Genomic DNA, 19,842 nt, shown 5'->3' with positions numbered 1-19,842 from the left:
GCTGGGCTGGCTGGGTTCTGTTCTTTCCAGGGGACCCTCTCCTTCTAGGGTGGAGGCTGCTTTCCCTGACTGCCTTCTGCTCTGCTCTGACCACTTCCTGGAAACACAGTCTCCAGAGAGTGCTTTGGCTATTTCCTCTTTCCCAGTTTAGGGGCAAGCCCTCTCTGATTTGTTACTTTTTAATAACTGTAGTTTCTTTCTTTCTTTTATTAACGGAAGAAATAGTGCCCACAGATAAACCAAAAGAATAAAATATAAATGACCCCTGATCCCATTACCCATGATTCTCTCTGTTGTGTAGCTTTCCTATTCTTTCTATTCATATAAATGGATTTTTTAAAAAAGATTTTACTTATTTGACAGACAGAGATCACAAGTAGGCAGAGAGGCAGGCGGCAGGGTAGGGGAGTGGGGGGAAGCAGGCTCCCTGCTGAGCAGAGCCCAATGCAGGGCTCCATCCCAGGACCCTGAGATCATGACCTGAGCCAAAGGCAGAGGCTTTAACCCACTGAGCCACCCATGCACCCCCATATAAATGGATTTTAAAAACAAGAATGGATTAGGGGCGCCTGGGTGGCTCTGTCGGCTTAGCATCCGACACTTGATCTCAGCTCAGGTCTCAGTGTTGGGGTCGTGAGTTCAAGGTTCCATGTTGGGTGTGGACCCTATATTTAAAAAAGGGGGGGAGGATGGATTAATTTAGTAAAAGTAGAGTTTGAGACTCAAAACTCAAAATGAGGAACTCAGACCCAGTTTCAAGACCCAGAAGCTCCCTGGAATGACCCTGGGTAAGCTGTATCATGAATGGGCCTCCCTCCTCTCATTTGTAAAAGGATAACTGTAGCTACCTCATAGGGTTGGTGTGATGATTAAATGAGATTAAACGGTTAAGCCCAGGGCATACTGTAAAGACTCATAAAGGCTAACAACTGTGCTGTAAACTCAGTAAATAACTTGCAACACACTAAGGGGCTTTCTGCAGCACCGCAAAAACCATGGCTCATCATGCCACTCCAATGGGATATCTTACTTATTTCACTGAGCTTCTGTCGAAGAGCATTTATATTAATTCTCATTTTTCAGGTTTATAAACAATGCTTTGACGCATATCCTCGCAGATAACTCTTTACACACAGACTGCTTGCTTAGGCTAAATTCCTATGAGTGAAATTGCTAGATCAAAGATGAGCTAAAATCCAAAGCCCACGTTTGGACTGATTCACCCTCCCTCCAGCAAGAAGGGAACCCGTCTTCTCTCACCCTTGCCAACACCAGGGTTTGGCATTTTCTTTCATCTTTATCAACTTGGTAAGTGGGAGAAAAAAAAAAACAAAAAACCCTTACTTGTTTGTATCCAGGTAGTCAGAGACTCTCTCTTGGTTTTTTAAAGAGATGCTTTGAGGACAACTTCAGACCCTATAATGACTCTTCCTGTCCAAAGCACTTCTAGGAAGGAATATAGGTCGTGTTAATGGCAGAATTGTGATAAAAATCTCAAGTACAGAACACAAAAGGATCTGGATGTTGCCCACCCCGATCCTCCACAAGCACAACTTCCAGGTCCTTCCAGGCTTTTAAATTTGGGCTATATTTTCTGCGTAGGGTATGGGGCCTATCCCTCTACTTAAGCCCAGTGATGGGATAGGGAGGAATATTGCGATGGAATGTTCACAGAGCTTTAGGTGCAGGCCGAGGATCATGCTTTTGGGACCCACTAGGATTGGTATCTAGGGTGATGCTTTATCCAAAATCTGAGGTTCCAATCCGAACTCCTTTGCTTAAGCAGAGACGCTTTCTCAAACATTGAGTACAAATGGGGGCAAAAACACATCACCCTTTGACTACCCCCATCCACTGTGGCTCACCAGAGGAGGTAAAGCATAGGAAAACGTGTTCTCAACTGAAAAGAGCTTCACTCATCAAACAGGCTGTTAACAGAGGTGGAGTGCCGAGTGCTGAGAACTAAGCTGTGTGTTGAGGCTGGAAATAAGAAGTGACTGAGGAGGACCCCTTTCTAAGCTGGGTGCTCACCTATAAACATGGCTTTATTGGGTACCTATGGTTTACTTGCCATTGGCTTTCCCCTGAAATCTTATTTAACTTAATCCTCAAGTCAACCCCATCGAGGGATGATGGGAAAACTGAAACTTCCAGAAGGGAGTCACTGGTCCAAAGGTATATGCTACTAGGAACGAGCACAGCAATTCAAACTTTGGAAGTCTTCTCTGGGGAGTGGGGACAGAAGGCAACAGCTGATATGGCCACAATGTCAATGATCTTGTGTAAATTATACATGTTCATCCACTTCTCATTTATTCAACAAATATTTATTGAACACTCACGTTGAGACCTGGGACAGATGCCCTGTAAAGTTCTTCCGGTGTGTTTCCGCAGTCCAGAAGATTATAAATCCTTCCTACCTTACAAATCCTATCAGCCAATATATCTGCTTTCCTTCCTTATTTCCCTCCTTCCCCCCACCCCTCCATTCAAGGCTTTTTTCCAAAAAGGCCCTCAGGAGGCCGAAAGACCCATTTCCGAGGCTTTACGGTCAGGCAGACCTTGGTCTGATTCTGTCACTAAGGAGACAGCCAGGTGATCTTAGCTGAGTTACCTCACCTTTCGGAGCTGGTTCTTCTTCTGGAAAATGGGGAGCTCAGGAGAATGACAGGATACGCACAGAAAGCACCTTGACGTGCTCCTGACCCAGACAGCAACAACAGCACACAGTAAGGACCTTATCTCCTTCTGTCCTCACAGTGATCACTTCAGTGAGGAGGAAACTCAGGTAACAAGGAAGAGAGCTGCTCATCCAAGGTCTTGGGTGTTGACTGCGGAGCTGATCCTTTAGCAACTTGGCAATACTCTAGGAGCCAAGTCTGTCTGGGGTAGATTAGGTCACCGAATTTGACAGGCAGGAATGGGATAAAGCATCTTAAGCAAGTATCATGGGATGAGTGCTCGATAAATGATGACAATTTGATAAATGATAATAAATTGAATGAAGGCAAGATTAGGGCTGATTCCTGAGCTAGGAGCTGTGAGTTGGGCAGCCGCCATTCTCCAATCACCCACTTCACAGGGAAGCTCCAAGCAAGGACTCTGAATCTCTACTAGCTCTATTTCCACCTTTGCTCCTGAAAGCACGAGGACACAAGGACCACCTAGTGGGCATTAAAACTGGGGTTTTGTAGGGGCACCTGGGTGGCTCAGTGGGTTAAGCCTCTGCCTTCGGCTCAGGTCATGATCTCAGGGTCCTGGGATCGAGCCCCACATTGGGCTCTCTGCTCAGCGGGAAGCTTGGTTTCCTCCTCTCTCTCTCTCTGCCTGCCTCTCTGCCTACTTGTGATCTCTCTCTGTCAAATAAAAAAATAAAATCTTAAAAAAAAAAACCTGGGGTTTTGTAGGATGCCTGGTGGGCTCAGTCAGTAGGGTCTGTGACCCTTGATCTCAGGGTCATGAGTTCAAGCTCCATGTTGGGTGTAGCGATTACTTTAAAAAATTAAAAAATAAAAATATTAAAAACAAAACAAAACTGGGGTTTTGTATAGCATTTCTAATTAACAATGCAAGATCAGTGCAGAAACTTGGTAGGGGAGAGGGAAAAAATTAAAATTCTGTCATTTCAGCACCTACAGAGAAGTACTGTTAAGATCTGGGAATTTGCCCTTTCAATATTTTTATGTAGGTCAACAGATTTTCATTAAGTTTTGGGTATCCATGAAGTCTTAATGTGTTAGGAAAAAAAAAAAAAGACTGTTAGCAGTGCCATCATGTCCAATAGCACAAGTCCTGTACTGTACAATGGCAGTGTGATTGTGCAGTACACAACCTCTTCAGACAAACAAAACAGCCCTGGCTCTTAGCACAGGGCTAATCTTTACTCCTCCTTAACATGCCAAGAGTGTAACACTCTTTTTGGAGATAATCCTGGAAAAGAAAAGGAGAGATGAAGGACCATGCCATCTTCCAGAGGGAGCAGATCATGTGTTGGGAAGAGGCACATTTCTTTTCCAGAAGTAATCTAGAAAAGGAAACCTAGATGATCTGATATGCAGCTCCCCCCTTACAGTGATTCATTAATCTTGTCTCAGATGGAGCGAAACTGAGGCCCTGAGAGAAATTTACCCAGTCATACAGCTAGAAAGCGGTTGGTGTCAGGCAGAACTTGAACCTAGGACAATCCCTGACGTCATCTAGCTCTACAAGAATGGAGGCAGAAAGATGTGGGTTCAGATCTCAACTCCTTTACTTACTAGCTTTTCACTTTTGAGATGTCATCTCACTTCTGAGATGACATCTCTGAGTCAGTTTCTTCACTGTAAAATGAGGGAAGAGCTTCCTCATGAGGTTTATGTGAAAACTAAATGAGAAACAAAGGTCTTTCCAAACAACGATGGAATGCTACGTGTCAGGCACGGCCCCGTGCACCTCACACACACCATCTCATTTCATCCTCGCATGACCCTCACTCTACAGTTGAGGAAACGGAGGCTCAGAAAGTCTAACTCATTTGCCCAACATGACATTTGGGGCCGGGATGTGAACCCGGATCTGCCAGACTCAGAGTAATACTACCAGCTAACACAGATAACTCTCAGCAGTGTTTCCCACATACAAAGGGCAAAATAACAGCCACCACTGTTTACAATTGCTATCATGCATATATAATTATTATGTCACATGTGATCAGGTGGTCTCTGTTTTCACTCTCCTCAGGCAAAATGTCCAAGAATTGGGCCGATCCAAAGAGCGGAAGAGATGGCAGCCCAGCCTAGCCATATAGGAAGACAAAGGGGGTGGGTTCAATGCTGGGGTAGTGTCTCTCTCAAACCCTGGCCTCTCTCATTCATTTAAGGAAGGGCTGGGACAGTCCATGCTTCACAACTGGGAGCCATAGCTCCTGCTTAGGGGTCTGGCAACCTTGTAAATAGTCCCTTGCTATCCCTATTTATCCTAGACCACTAATCCCTCCATCCCATCCAGGGTGCCTTCCCGTGTTTGGAGACATGGGACCCTTTTGCCCCGTGATTTGGGCCTCTGCTAATCTCTGCAGATGGGTGCAGGTGATTAAAGAGGCAAAACCCAGAAGCAGAGAGAGAGAGAAGACCCATTTTAAAAAGTCCAGCGAGCACAGACACGCCGCCTGGAATCCCAGCCTCCATCTGAGCCCAGCCAACATGAGTCACCTCCACAGCCCTTTACCTGTGAGTTGCAACACAGCTGACAGAAACTCCCAGCCTCCCAGGAGGCGGGCAGACACGTGTGCCATCCGTGGGGCTGCAGTGAGCTGTGCAGTTACAGCTGGCACCCAGTGGCTCGCCTGCCACCAATAACATCTGTGAAGTGGTTGGACACCAGGCTCTGCTCTTGGATCAAATCCCAGCCCTAGCTCTACCACTTCTAAGCTCTGCGGCTTGAATGACTCACCTACTCACTTTGTACCCCAGTTTCCTTGGCTCTAAAACAAGGATCACCACAATGCCTATCTCACAGGGTCGTTGGGAGGAGTACATAAGACACTTCGAGTCAAGGCACGGCACGATGCCTGCTACCCGGTGCGCTGAGTACCAGCTGTCTGCCAGACACTGTAGTCAGCCCTGGAAATTCACCGGCGGGCGGGACAGACAAGGTCTTTACTCTTATGGAGTTCACATTCCAAGAGAAGGGGAGACAGACAATGAACAATTAGAAAAATATCAGAAAGTTTTTAAGAGCTTTGCAGAGAACCCAGGGAAGTGGTGTGATACAGTGACTGAGTGTTTACTTTAACAAGGGCCGCTGGGAAGCCCTGCTCTGAGCTGGTGGCTTTATTAGCAATTACTACTACTATTTACTGTTACTTGTCAGGGCCCCCTTGGCTGCCACACACACACAGCCTCCAGTGAGAAGCCAACCTCTGACAGTTCTCAAACCCTTCTCCATAGGCCTACCCACCCCCACCCCGCCCGCCAAGAGGGCTCTCCTGTGGATTCTGACTTTACCCTGAAAACCTCCATCGTATTGGCAGGAGTAGTTGAAACCTCACCCTTCCCTGAGAGAGAAAGGAGTGGGCCAAGGTGAGGCTCCCAGGAAGACAGAGCAAAGAGATAATTTGCTAAAAGGGAAGAGGGGGTGGGCAGAGAACAGAAAGAGAGAGGGAAAAAAACAGATACCAAGATCTCTGGCTTAGATTTAATTTCAAATTAATCCTGGTAGAAGCTCTAAAAACAGCTCTAGCATTCTCCTACTTGTGTTTGTGGATCTTTTGGGTTTACCAACCTTGTTCTTAACAGAGGCAGCTCACAGCAATTATTCTGTAATTTCTCAAGTCTGACAGGTATCTGATTCTCCTGTGTTTCCAATGAGGAAGAAAGCACTTATTAGAGGGTGAAATGACCAGCTAGCTAAGGCTTTGGAGGTGGCCGGCTTCAACCCCTCCATCACTTCTGTGTTGACCAGAGGCATTTGGTTTGCTCATATCTCATTCAGATCTATATCACACCAAATAAAGGGCTGCCTCCTATCCTACCCCCAGTCACCCCCCTGCCACCAACACACACACACACTCTCCAGATTATAGACTCTTCCAGAACAGCGATCCTTGGGGCACCTGGGTGGCTCAGGTTATGATCCCAGGGTCCTGGGATCGAGCCCCATATCAGGCTCTCTGCTCAGCGGGAAGCCTGCTTCCCCCTCTCTCTCTGCCTGCCTCTCTGCCTACTTGTGATCTCTGTCAAATAAAACAAACAAACAAACAAACAAACAAAAAACAGTGATCCTTGTCTTCTTGGCCTCTGTCTCCTCCGAACCCAGAAAAAGGCCTGGCACACAACAGGTGCCCCATAAATGTCTGCTGAATTGAGGCCACTGACAGCCAGTCAGTGGAGATGACTGAAGGGACAGCCAGACTCAGAGATGACTGAAGATTCAGATCTGGGCTCAGACACTCACTAGCTTTGCCCTTGGGCAAGTAAATTGACCTCTCCAGCCTCCATTTCCTCACCTGTAAGGTGTGTTGGGAAGGAAGGGGTGCAGTAATATCCACCACAGTGGGTTACTGTGAGAATCCAAGAACTCACCTGAATAACTATAAAACATTATTCAGAAAGAAGCTATTAATATTTTAAGGGGAAAGCTCTGAAAAAGAGGATGGACTCTTACACAGAGACAACTCTCCCCCGGCGGGGGGGCGGGGTTGGGGGGGAGGGTTGGGGGATCTGTTCTCTCCTTTGAGGATTCCCCAGTGCCTGTGAAGTAGTTGATGGTGGATAGAAAAAGGGGCAACAAAATTTGGCGGGGGTGGGGGGGTAGGGGGGTATTCCTGAGTAACCGGGATACTAACTAGAAACAGAAATTGAGACTTCCTTTAGCCAAGTATCTGTCTCTGTACTTTTCCTCTAGCTATCTTCTCTCCAACATTTTTTTCCGCCCTCCCCGATCCCTGATCTCCTCCTCCCACCCCCTCACCTAGGAAGGAATTGGCCAGCTCCACCCAGCCGGCCCCCTTGGCTCCACCCCCAATGTGGCAGGCCAAGAGTTAACAGCTGCACCTGTTGAGGCATACCTGCTGTCGCTGGCACCTGTACCCACAGCCAATCAGCACCAGCGCTGCCGGGAACCTACCTGTCAGCAAAATCCGGACACTCAAACCTCAACATAAATCAAACACTTCCCTGGGCAGGGAATGTCTATGTCAGGCAAGAATTAAGAGACAAGCGGTCAGTCAGCAGAGCCTCGGTACTGGTGCGCGTCTTCGTCTTGGAGCCTGGGAACCTGGGAGCCTGGGAGCAAGAAGATGTCGAATGAACTTGAGTGAGTAAACATTGGTGGATACCTGGTGCTCTCTGAGCGTGGAGGCTCGATGGGGTTTCCAAAAGGGGGAAGCGCAGGGAGGCCGGCGCCAGGATTCACAGAGCAATTTGTAAGGGTAAATGAATGGGCTGACGATTTCACTTTGGCGTGCTGAGGCAAGCCCTATTTCAAGCTAGAGGTGAATGTTTCCCTGGGAAAATAGGTTGTTGTTGTTTTTTTTTTTTTTTCCCCGTCTGCTGAGCAGTTTCGAGCCAGGTAGGGAAACACAGGACTGAAACTGTGAAGGCTTTCGGCACCACTTTCTGATACTGTGAAGGGACTTGGAAATCAGAGACCGCCCCAATCCCATCTAGGCTTTCTATCTTCTTGCCAAAAGGAACTTCTTTGAGGTCGTTCTAAGAGCTGTCTTAGGCAGAGAGTTGGGTTTCTCTAAAGGGACTTGTTTGTTGGGCTGGAACAGTCCCAAGTGGGAAGGTTACAGAGTGGTGTTTAAACATATGCCCTCTGTAGTCAGCCTGACCTAAGTTCAAACCAAGACTCTGCTCCTTTTGGGGCACGTGATCTTGGACAAGTCACTCAACTTGCTGGAGCTTCATCTTCCTCATCCAGAAAATGGGTACAAGAATGCTTTGTAGGAATCCTGAGAGAGTTAAGTGTGATAAAAGCTGTAAAATGCTAGGCATAGAGCCAAGGTCTGAAGATGCATTAATAAAATGAGGTTGATTTTATTCAGAGGCAGTTCTAAGGCTGGAGAAGCTGAGATGTGGTTTTCAGTGAGGTCATCTTTATTGCCTGGCAGGATGCAGGTGTCTTCATTCCCGTATCGGGGATTTAGACTCTCCACTGGCTGATGCTGACTTTCACCACAGACCCCCTGGTTTGGGTCCAGACTCAAAGAAGGTGGGATGAGGTTGGGATTCTGGGCTGCTTTAGCTTGGGCTCAGGGAGTTGGGAGAAGCCAAACTTCTAAACACAGACTCTTCTCCTCTTGCCATGCTCAGAGGTGTGTGGGCAGAGACAAGGGTTAAACGATCTTTTTTTCTAGCTATTCTTTAATAGGTTAAGAACATGAGACCTAGGACTCCTGGGTGGCTCAGTGGGTAAAGCATCTGCCTTCGGCTCAGGTCATGATCCCAGGGTCCTGGGATGGAGTCCACATCAGGCTCCTTACTCTGCGAGGAGCCTGCTTCTCCTTCTGCCTGCTGCTCCCCGTTTGTGCTCTGACAAATAAAATGAATAAAATCTTTAAAAACAAACAACAACAACAACAACAAAAACGTGAGACCGGAGGGGGCTGTTGGTGGTTCCTAACTGCAGACAGTGTTCCATGATACCAGCTAGCTCTTGAGTTCTAGGTTAGCCAACTATGTTCATAGTACAGTCACTGGGCATTAGATTTCTCTTGAACAAATTCCCTGGGGTTGACAATGTGTTGACAACTAGAATAAGAGCAGGGGCACTGGAGGCAACAAGTAGGTTGAAGCCCCCACTCTGCCACTAATGAGCTGTGTGACCTTGGGGAAGTCACTTCACCTGAGTCTCAGTTTCCTCACTTGTAGGTTGTGGGCCATAGTGCTACCCACCTCATGGAGTTGTTGGGGGATCCGACCACTTTAGAAAAGTGATTGGTTTAAAGCCCGGTAGGGAGCGAGCTAATAATACCCTTGTTACTTCATACAGAAATAACCAGTGAGCATTTCTGAACCTCTTGCTTTCTATTTTTCCACACTCTGAAAACAGACAAAAATCTTAGGATGTGTATTCATCGCACTTCCATTCGCCGGTTAAAACTGCAGAGGCTACAGACAGAATGTTTTCTTTGGTGGCCCTCAAGGGGTAAGCGTCCTGAAGCTGGGTTACTCCAACAGAAAGCTTCCTGATTTTCTCCTCCTTAATGATTTGGGTTTTGAAGTCAGATCCACTGACAGCTGAGGCTTCTCTGTTTGGGGTGGGGTGAGGGGAACCTGTCCCCGCAGAGTAATTGCAGACAGACTCTGAAGCCACCATTTGAGATTACAATGACAGAGCCTCAGGGCCTGGGGGCTCAGCTACCCTTACCGATAAGTGGGGGGTGGGGGGATCAAGTGCTTGGCTTGCAAGTTTTGAGCTGCTCCTGTTGGTGTTGCTGTGGCCACTGTCTCGGCTGTCGAATTCCCCCCACAGTGCCGAGTGAAGAGGGTTGGTCCCCGCGTCCATCTTGAGCTCCGACAGAATGATGAAATCTGGCTAGGCCTTGGTGCGGTGGGAAATGCCAGGCTTGCATAGGGCTAAATTCTGCCATTTAGCAACCCCAGGGCCTGGTGAATTTATTTCTCCTCCCTGGCCCTCACTTTCTTCCTCTGTCCAATAGGGGATATGAACACCTACCTGGCAGGGGAAACAGTGTGCTCCCACTTTCGGGCCACCCAGCCCTGGGGCTGGAGCTCCTTAAGGACAGCCTGATCCCTATGCCTGGGGAGGAAGGCGGCCCTTCGAAGGCCGGGTCCTGGGGTGCATGGCGGCGGCGTCAGAACCCAACTAAAGGCAGCTGGCGGGTGGAGCGCTCTGCCTTTCATGTGGCTGGGCCCAGCGCCTGCCGGGTGCGTCTGCCAGCCTCCAGGCCAACGCAGCACGCCTTGGCTGCCGCCAGCCAGCACCGTCGGCTGCCCCAGGGCTAGAGACGCCCGCAAGGGATCCTGGGCGGCACCGGAAGTCGCTCTAATCCCGTGTGGCTGTCGTCTCGCGGGAAAACAGCCTGCGCCTGCGCGCTGCCTACAAGGGTCTCTTGGGGGCAACGTGCTGGCACGCCGGGGTCTTAGGACAGTTTCTGTGGGTTTTCCCGGCAGCTCTGGAGTTACAAGTAGAATTGTGTTCCGGGACCTATTATGTGCTGGGCGCAGCAGCGCTGGCTAGCTCCTCCTGGGAGGAAATGAGGGGCTGGGAGAGTAAGTGATCCGCACACAGTAGGTCTATTGAGTTGAAGAGAGAGAAGTGAGTGAGGCACGCCAGGATTCCCCTCTACGGTGTCTACAGTGTGGCTCAGTCTGCACACTGGGAGCCTACCCGCCGCCTGGAATCTCCCTTCCCAAAGCCTTGGAGAGACAGGACTGAGGCTGGGAGGGGATACACGGAACATCCCAGTGGGCGACCACAGGCCTCTGTCGCTGCTCCATCTGATCTCCAGGAGTGCCAGGCTCCAGACTGCCTGGAGCACTGAAAGAGTTAACCAGGAACGCCTCCCCGCTGTGGTTTTGTGGTCGAAACCATGATTGCCAGGAGCAAATTTTTGTCGTGCACAAGGTGTGTTATTAAAAGTCAGAGTTACGCTGCTGGTGAATGAAAAATTAAAAGCCCTCATTAAGCTCCGCCTGTAAAACAGGCGGACTGGGGCTGAGACAACCCTAACGGCAGAGACTTGGGGTGCAGAACACTGCTGAGGTTCCTGCCACTGCACTGGCTGCTCTGGCCAGTGAAGTCCTGGTCAGGTACCTGGAGCCACGCAGAGTTTGACCGGGGCGGGGGGGTGGGGGAGGGTGGGGGTTGGCGGGGGGTAGAGGGGCGGTGGGCATTGTCATCAACACAGAGGAAGGCCAGCCGGAGTAAAGGCAATGGGTCTGAAACACAAATAGCATATACTGGAAGCTTTTCCTTTGGTTGAAAAAAAGTAACAACCAAGCATTGATTGAGAGCTGACTCAGTGTACAGTGCTTGATAAATACATTATCCCCTTTAACCTTCCTGAAGATCCAGTGAGAATGGGAATATAAATTCAGTTTTGCCAAGGAGGGCTCTGAGACTTGCCCCAGGCTTGCTCATGATCTCAGGAAAGAGCTGAGATCTTAACTGGGTCTTAACGGAGGAGCTAAAAGGATGCTTTACACCAATATGTCATCCTACCTCCTACCTGTACAGATATTGAAAAAAGATGAGATATGCCAACTGTTAACAGTGGTTATCTGAGTAGAGGACTGCAGGTGAATCTAGCTCTGCTTTCAATTTTTCTGTTTTACATTTTATACATTGTGTTTTCCATACCTATGTTACTTTTGAAATGGGGAGGGTGAGGAGAAGGAGTTACTATTTTTCAAAGAGAGAATTATTGGTTCATCTAAAAATGGTGTTCTTGAAATGTGGTTCCTGGACCAGCATCATCATCTTCACCACCTGGGAACTTGTTAGAAATGCAAACTCTCAGCCTCACCCTAGACCTACTGAATCAGAAATTCTGGGGGTGGGGCTCAGCAATATGTGTTTTAACAGGCCCTCCAGGCGATTCTGATGCATGTTCAAGTTTAAGAACCATTGGCCTAGAAGACCTGGCAGAGGATTGGGAAGCAGGAGGTTCTCAGATCCTCTTCTGACCCGCCACGTAGTTGCTGGGTCAGCAGGCTGAGAGTTTAGCTGTGGGGGTCACGCTTGTGTTTGAGCCTAGCTCTGCCACATGTGGACCAGGTGACTTTTGGATAAGCTCCTTAACCTCTCAAGGTGCCAGTGCTGTGTGTAAATTGGTGCTAATACCCTCCCACCCCCCACAGGGCAAGTATGAGAATGAAGAGGCCTGATGCTTTTATTTATTTATTTTTAAATATTTATTTATTTGAGGGGGAGAGAGAGCAAGAGAGAGAGCGTGAGGAGTGGGGAGGGGCAGGGGGAGAGGAAGAAGCAGACTCCCTGCTGAGCAAGGAGCCTTACTGCTTGGGCACCCGCCCCCCCCCCCCCCATGTGGGGCTAAATCCCAGGACCCTGAGATCATGACTTGAGCCTAGGGTAGACGCTTAACCGCTTAATCGCTTAACCGACTGAGCCCCAGGCAGCCTTGGGCCTGCTGCTTTGAAATAACAGTTCCCTTCCCTTCTTCCCCTGTCTTCCTTCCCCTCTCAAGAGCTCAGCGTTTGCAAAATGGAGCAAAATAATCCTGGCTGGCTGTCTCCCTCCATTCCTTTCATCTTCTAAAAAGTCAGAGCAACTGACCTAGTGAATGTCCTGAAGGGAAATTATCTCAGCAATGTTTGGTGTTATTTCCCTGGTGGGTGGAACGCCTGGGTGGCAAGAATTGGAAACTCTCGAGGGCAGGGACAGTGTGGTATTTACATTTCTGTCCTAGTACCCAGCACAGGGCCTATTATAGAGTAATCCTCGGTGCATGTTTGTTGAATGAATCAGTGAGTGAATGAATGAAGGGATGTGGCACCCCGGGTTTACAGGTGGATTTCAATTTCTTTCACATCTCACTTGAAAGAGGGGAAAAAAAACCCCACGAAAATTGGACAGAAAACCAAAAGAAGAGCATAGCATGAAAGAAGAATTCCCGTAGAGAACAGAGTTTTTCAAAGAGGAGAAAGTGAGTTTCTGGTATAATTAGAAAATGGCACATAATTAATTTACATGCAACTAGAAGCGTTGGCTAGGGCCTGACTGCCCTCACCCTGCCCACCCAAAGCCAGATGATGAATGTTTGCCCCTCTTATCTGGGAATCTCTAAGCTTCAGGTCTTCTGCTGCTGCTAGGAAAAGCTTCTCCCACCCATTTACAGGTGGGAGAAGGTGAGGCTATGAGTTGTCATGCAATTTGCTGGGGGCTACCCTCCAAAGAGAGTTTTGGTAATAATAATAATAGTAATAATTCACATTATCATGGGCACTCTGCTGATTGCTTGCATTATCTCATTGCATTTTCCAACAGTAATACCTCACAAAGCTGTAACGATGGAGTGAAACAATGACTAGACATTGTTGGGCCAGCACCCGGTACTTGGTAAGCCCTCAAGTGAATAGCAGCCCTCGTAAGAATTCTGTGAGTTTAGTACTCACATCTTTCCCTCTTTTACAGGGAAGAAAGCCAGGGCACAGAGAGGTCAAGTTGCATAAAGTCACACAGCTCGTAACAAGCAGAGCTGAAGCTGGAACCAGGTCTGTGAAGCTCTGGGGCCCATCAGGTAGCCAGGAGCTCCCACTACCTCATTCAAAGTGGAGGCGCTACAGAGCCAGGACCTAGAATGGACTCCACCATGTTTCCGCCGAGGCCCCCAAAGGGCCCCCAGCCTGCCACGAGGCACATTTCACAACCTGGGCGTCCAGAAACCAGATGGGTCACTGGCAAGCACGAGAACCCTGGAGCACCCCCGTCATGCCTAGGGAACACGTTGCATGGGGCTGACTGAAAAATGATTCTTCCGGGAGCGGCTGTGGCAGGGCTTCCCTGTGGGTAATTAGTGAGTGTGATTGATCACTGCTGAGGAGGCTGGGTGGCTCATGACAGGGTACGGCAAGTTATTGGGTGTATCTGGGTGTCAACACCCAGTTCGGGTGGCCCCTGGAACTCTTCCTCCTCAGGCTGGAGGGAAGTGAGACCCAACTCACTAGATCTGTCCTGTGCCAGGCACTTTGTTTGGCGGGACTTGAGCCCCCCCAACCCCTCCTTGGTGAGTTTCCTCCTCCCTTCGGCAACATTGAGGAAGAGTCCTTCCTTTTACATCTCTGAATTTTTGTCATGCCTTTGGGATAGGGCAGTGATTCACCTTGGTACCAGATAGGAAGCTAAAAGACTCGAATCTCAATCCTGCTCTATGCTGTATCCTTAGGCAAAGTCACACCTTCTCTGAGAAACAAGAGTTTGAAAGTCCCTTTGCACCCTATATGGAACCCAAAAGTCCTCAAATGATGGATGAGACACATTTACTTAGTCTCACTGGGAGTTTCAAGTGGCGCTCAGCCAGAAAGCTGTGGGCATCGAGAATCCAACAGGACTTGGGATGAAACCCACTTCACCACCCTGGGCTTCCTCCATCCTGGTGCCCAGAATGATACATGGTAGAGTCAGGAGGCCAAGAGTCTGGCTGGGTGTGGACCAGCTGGTACCACACCCCTCCCGTGCTGTGGGCCCAGAGCGAGCTGCTGGAGCAAGGCCCCACCCACATGAGAGCCCCTGCACAGGCGGTTTGCACATCCCCACAGGCTTGAGACAGAGGCCTCAGGAAGGGAGGCTTATCAGCTAGATGTTCCAGCTCCTCTGTCATGATCTTGGATTTAACTCTCTCCCAAATAGAGGAGAAGCTGGGCCAGGGAGGCTCTGAGGACACAGTCTCGAGAAGGTTCTTGATGCTAGAAACCAGAGACCTTTGTTCTAAGCTTGATGTCATGAGACAGTAGCTGGTTGGCCTTGGGCAAGCCAGTGGCCCTCTCTGTGGCTCAATTTTTCCTGCTATCACATGGGGGAGAGTCATACGTTCCCTCCCTACTTTACAGGGGCGTTGCAGGATCAGAGGTGATGACAAACGTATGAGAAGCATGTTGAAAAATACAACACGCCATGCAAATGTGAGGGATTATCAAATCTCTGACTTGAGTTTCCTCCTTAGCGGGCTGGCCTTCCTCGAAACAAGGCAATGTATGCAAAAACCCTGGCACACAGTAGGTAGGCAAGCTCTGGGAGCTGTCCCAGGCTTATGCTTTGGATCCTGCTGCTCCTCTGCTCTGGAAGATCCAAGGTCCTCCCCACCTACCTCCCTGCTCCCTTTCCCCCTGCAGTCGTCTTCTTGACCACTCCCCGTCACTCCCCAAAGTTCAGGCAGGTCAGGCTTCTGCTTCTTTTCCTTCATAGCTTTCTTCACCTATCTGACCTTAGCTGTTTGTTTGTTTTTGTGGTCATGTCTGTCTCGCTGTTATTAAAAATGCAAACAGCATGACATTGGGGCTGACCTTCTTGTCTTGTTGGCCCAGGACAAGGCCTGGCACATAGGAGTTACTTGACAAATAGTTGTTAAAATGAGGGAGGGATGCCACCCCTATTTACTGGGTTTTTCTTGTCTTCTACTTCCCTTTTTGGAACCTAGTGGTTGGTGGAAAAGTAATTAGTTGTGGAGTTAGATACCAGGAGGCCTGACTTTGTAACTCACTTGGCCAGTCACCTAGAACAGGTCCCCGTACATCTCTGTTGTCTATTTCCTGGTCTGTAAAGTAGAGATAATAACACATGAAGTACGTGGGGAGGCCCCACGAGATAATGAATGTGAAAGTCAAGGCAGGGGGTTATTACACTGTCTCTTTTTTGTTTTTGACATAGAACTTTGTTCACAGCCCGGAGGCTTAGGGAGGATGTTAATTTAAGAACCTCAGGCAGAGTCTCCCCTTGACTGTCATTTGGGACTTCTGAGATGATGGTGGTCATGATGATGGTGATGATGATGGCTATTATTTACTGAGCGATTATTCTCTAGCAGGCTCAAGGCTAAGCACATTTCCTACGTTAATGTACTTAATTCTTCTAACAGCCCATGAGATTAGCCCCACTCTAAAGTAGCCAGCCCTGGTGACTCCATCACCTGACTGCGTTTTAATTTTCTTCACAGCACTTATCACTGACTAAAATTAACTCATTTACCTCCTTGTTTATGGTCTGTCTTCCCCAATTAAACTGTAAGTTCCATGGGAGCAGAGCCTTATCTGTCTTGCTCTTGGCTGATTCCCCAGGGCCTAGAAGAGTTCTTGACTGGGCACAGAGAAGACATTCAATAGACCCATTTAACAGATGAGGAAATAGCTAAGTCCTCTTGCTATCTCCTCCTCCCCCATTTCCCTTCCTTCTTCTGATAGCTGAGGTGTTCTGCCTTGGACAGGGGCATCAACAGACAGTTTGTGGAGGCCCTTGGGAAAGAGTCTCTTGGCCTCCCCTCTTTGTTCTGGCTTTGTCACCCATAAGAAGGGCTCTCCTTGGAACTCCTCACATCTCTCACACACTGGGCCCTCAATCCTCAATTCCAGCGTTAAGAGAACAATGTACCAGAAGTTCTTGGATTTCTTTGGCAGACAAGACCATGCTAATCTTATCCGTAGTCAAGACCTTCTGGAAGCCAAATGCTTAGCCTTGGTACATGAAGTTGATCGGTGCATGAGCAGGCAAGGGGACCTGGACACTGGGGCTCCCGTGCCTGGCCAGAAACTTCCAGTCCTCTTGCTTTCTTACTCAGTTCCTCCTGCCTTGTGTGGATGGAAAATCCCTGTCTCTCTGTCAGTGGACCATTGCTTCAATGTAGTCCAGAGGAGGGGAATTTCCAGAATAAGAAAGGCATCCTGAAAGGAGACTAGCATGGTGGGGGGGGGGGGGGGAGGCGGGGAAAAGTCTTTGAGTCCAACCGGTCCAGGTTTAGGCTGAGTTTCCACTACCTACCAGCTGAGTGATCTTGAGCAGGTGATATTACCTGATACGAGGATACGAGTCTCAATTTCCCCAAGACCTATCTCTCAGGGCTATGGCCCAGAGATGATGAGATAGCACAGAAAAACAGTTGACACCATGTCTGCCTATGGTAAACACGGCAGGCCCAACAGCCGCTATGTAGCTGGGACTCAACTCAGGGATCCCAGCAGGATGGATTGGAGACCCTCATCGGTCAGAAAAACCTCCAGATGAACAGTAAACTCTGACCTTTTCTTCCTGATGGGACCTCATCATTGTCTTCGAACTTTAATTTTTAAATAGGTTAAGAGATAACTAATAGCTCATCAAAGCTGATAGTAGACATTCCAGCAGAGTCAGCAGACTGCAGCTCTAGACCCTGATCTGCCACTGACTTGTGGGGTGACCATGTCTGAAACCACTTTGCAGCCCCTTGATGTCTGGCTCCAAGCTGGGTCCAGAGCCCAAAATGGCTTTCCTGTATGAAGTACTTATTACTTGGCAGGGTCGGTTCTAATTTCTCATGTGGTGATGCCCCCAGTCCTCATAGTCCTATGTGGTGGATGCTTTTATGAGACTCATTTTACAAATGAGGAATAGTGCTCCGCACTGGGGATCCCAGCTGACATGGTGGGGTGGGGAAGGAGTCCACCACCTTTCCCTGCTTCTCCCATGACCCCTTGGTTGGGGAGTTTCCTTTAGCCTGGGCCTGGGAGGGGCTGGGGCCAGCTACCCTGGGTCTGCTCTGTAAGTTCTTCTATCCCCGGACCCAGGAGGCAGGGAGGAAGGGCCTCCGTCTTACTTCTCCGTCTTAATGCGCCTGATTTATTGCAGCAGAAACTCGGGGTGTGCCTCCCTTTCCGCACCTCTGAAGCAGGAAGGTTTCTATCATTTCTCTTTCCTGTGTGACAGCTCTCTCTCCCTCCCTCCCAGATCCAATGTCCCGCACCCTGGGACCCAGGGAGATGGGGACAGGGATGGGGCGGTGCTCTGGGCCCTGGGTGAAGTCCCTGGCAGAGCCGTCGCCTGCCCGCATCCTGCCTGGGTGTGGTCTGGCTGCTGTTCCCACTCTGTGTCTGGGAATGTAGGCCCGAGCTGCAGGCCAGCATGGGAACACTTCCTTGCCCACCCACAACTCTGCCACGGTGCCTGAAATGTCACCCTTTCTTGCATTATGGTAAAATAGTGCAGCTCAGGGGTGCCTGGGTGGCTCAGTGGGTTAAGCCTCTGCCTTCAGCTCGGGTCATGATCTCGGGGTCCTGGGATTGAGTCCTGCGTTGGGCTCTCTGCTCGGCAGGGAGCCTGCTTCCTCCTCTCTCTCTGCTTGCCTCTCTGCCTACTTGTGATCTCTCTCTGTCAAATAAATGAATAGAATCTTAAAAAAAAAAAAAAAAAGTGCAGCTCAGTGGAAAGCACACAGCTTTGGTACTAGACAAGCCTGGGCTTAAATCCTGGTTGTGCTGTGGACCAACTGGGTGATCTTGGGCATTTTCTTACCCTCTTCAAGTCTCAGGCTCCCTCATTTGTAAAACAAAGCCAATGATCCTTATGTCGTAGTGTTCTTAGAAGGAGCAGAGTTTAGGGATGGAAAGCATTCTAACATATTCTGGTAAATGGCAGGTGACATTGTTCCTGTGTCCCTAATGTGAGAGTCTAAGAGGCTCATTTAGGAAGGGGGGCACTGGGCTGTGAAGTGCCCATTTCATCACTGGGGTTCTCTTGTCCCAGTCTAGCCACTCCTGTCTTCTCAGATGCCACCCCCCTTCATACACTCTTCTCTCTAAAGTGAACACACTGGAACTTTCCCACCTCTGGCCTCTGCTCACCATCAAGAGCACGTTTTACAGCAGTGGTTCTCAAAGGGTGGTCCCCAGACTACCAGCATCAGCAGCACCATACCCGGGAGCTTGCTAGAAATGCAAATTCCAGCCAACCCAGACTTAGCAAATCAGAAACGCCCGGGGTGGAGCCCAGAAATCTGTTTTTAAAAACAAGCCTTCCACTTCATTGTGATGCCCTTCAGGTTTGAGAACCCCATCCCCAGTCACAGCCTCATTCTGCTGGAGCTTGAGTGCCCTGGGGGCTACTCACGAACTAGGAGCTTGAGCGAGCCCCCTAACTTCTACGAGCTTCGGCTTCCTTGTCTATAAAATAGGGACAAGAATAGCACCCGCCTTACTTGGCTGTTGTGAGAATTCAGGGAGAGAATTCATGGAAAATACTTAGCTCAGCACCTAAAACATGGCTGATGCTTGATAAAGATTAGGTATGACTTTTAATAATGACATCATCATCATTCTGCATCATGTCGCTATCCTGGTGGCCCCCCCTTCACATGTCTGCATGATATCATTCCCAGTGCTGAGGGCCCCCAAGTAAAATGTCTGTTTCCTCCAAAGACCCTCTCATTGATCTCTTTCCTTTGAGCCCATGTGGCTTGTCTCTTGGGCCACCTGCCTTGTACGTATCTGAGTTTTCAGCACAGGGCTGGGTTCTGCCTCGTCCGGTGCCCTGCAGCATCCCCTTCCCCTGCCCCACAAGTTCCTGGCATCTGGGCAGCTGCCTGGGCCCTCCACAGTCCATGTTGGTCCGAAATGCCACTTCCCAAGACAAGGTTCTGCCCACCAGCTTCCTCACCACATTCCCTAACTTGCAACGATGGCCAGCCTTCTGTGTCTTTCACGGTCTGGAGGGGAACTTCTCACGCTGGGTTATCTAGAAACTTTGTTCTTTGCAGCTTGTCATGATTTCCTATCCTTATGCTAAATCACCTTGAATAAGTATCTACACAGAAGCATTTTATTGAATCCTCTGCAAAGGTTTGCAAGATTGGGATTAGGGTCTTGGTGTCTTAGATGAGGTGACTCAGGCCTCAGGTCGACAGCTTTTACGTGG

General features: G+C 49.1%; 1 protein-coding gene across 2 annotated transcripts in view; it reads left to right on the top strand.

Moving 5' to 3' along the window:
• Positions 1–7,548: 7,548 nt before the first annotated feature.
• GRHL3 (grainyhead like transcription factor 3) overlaps positions 7,549–19,842 on the top strand; it is a 34,950-nt gene continuing 22,656 nt past the window's right edge. The window contains exon 1 of one of the 2 annotated variants that reach the window (XM_080802290.1): positions 7,549–7,794. In XM_080802290.1, coding sequence (XP_080658416.1) covers positions 7,778–7,794 — 17 coding nt within the window. In that variant the 5' untranslated portion in view covers positions 7,549–7,777. The remainder of the gene's footprint in view (positions 7,795–19,842) is intronic. The other variant, XM_080802291.1, reaches the window with a different exon arrangement.

Source organism: Martes martes (assembly GCF_963455335.1).
Source record: "Martes martes genome assembly, chromosome: 4".
Taxonomy (NCBI): domain Eukaryota; kingdom Metazoa; phylum Chordata; class Mammalia; order Carnivora; family Mustelidae; genus Martes; species Martes martes.
Note: the sequence above shows the minus strand (reverse complement) of the source record. Positions and strands in the feature narration are given on the sequence as shown.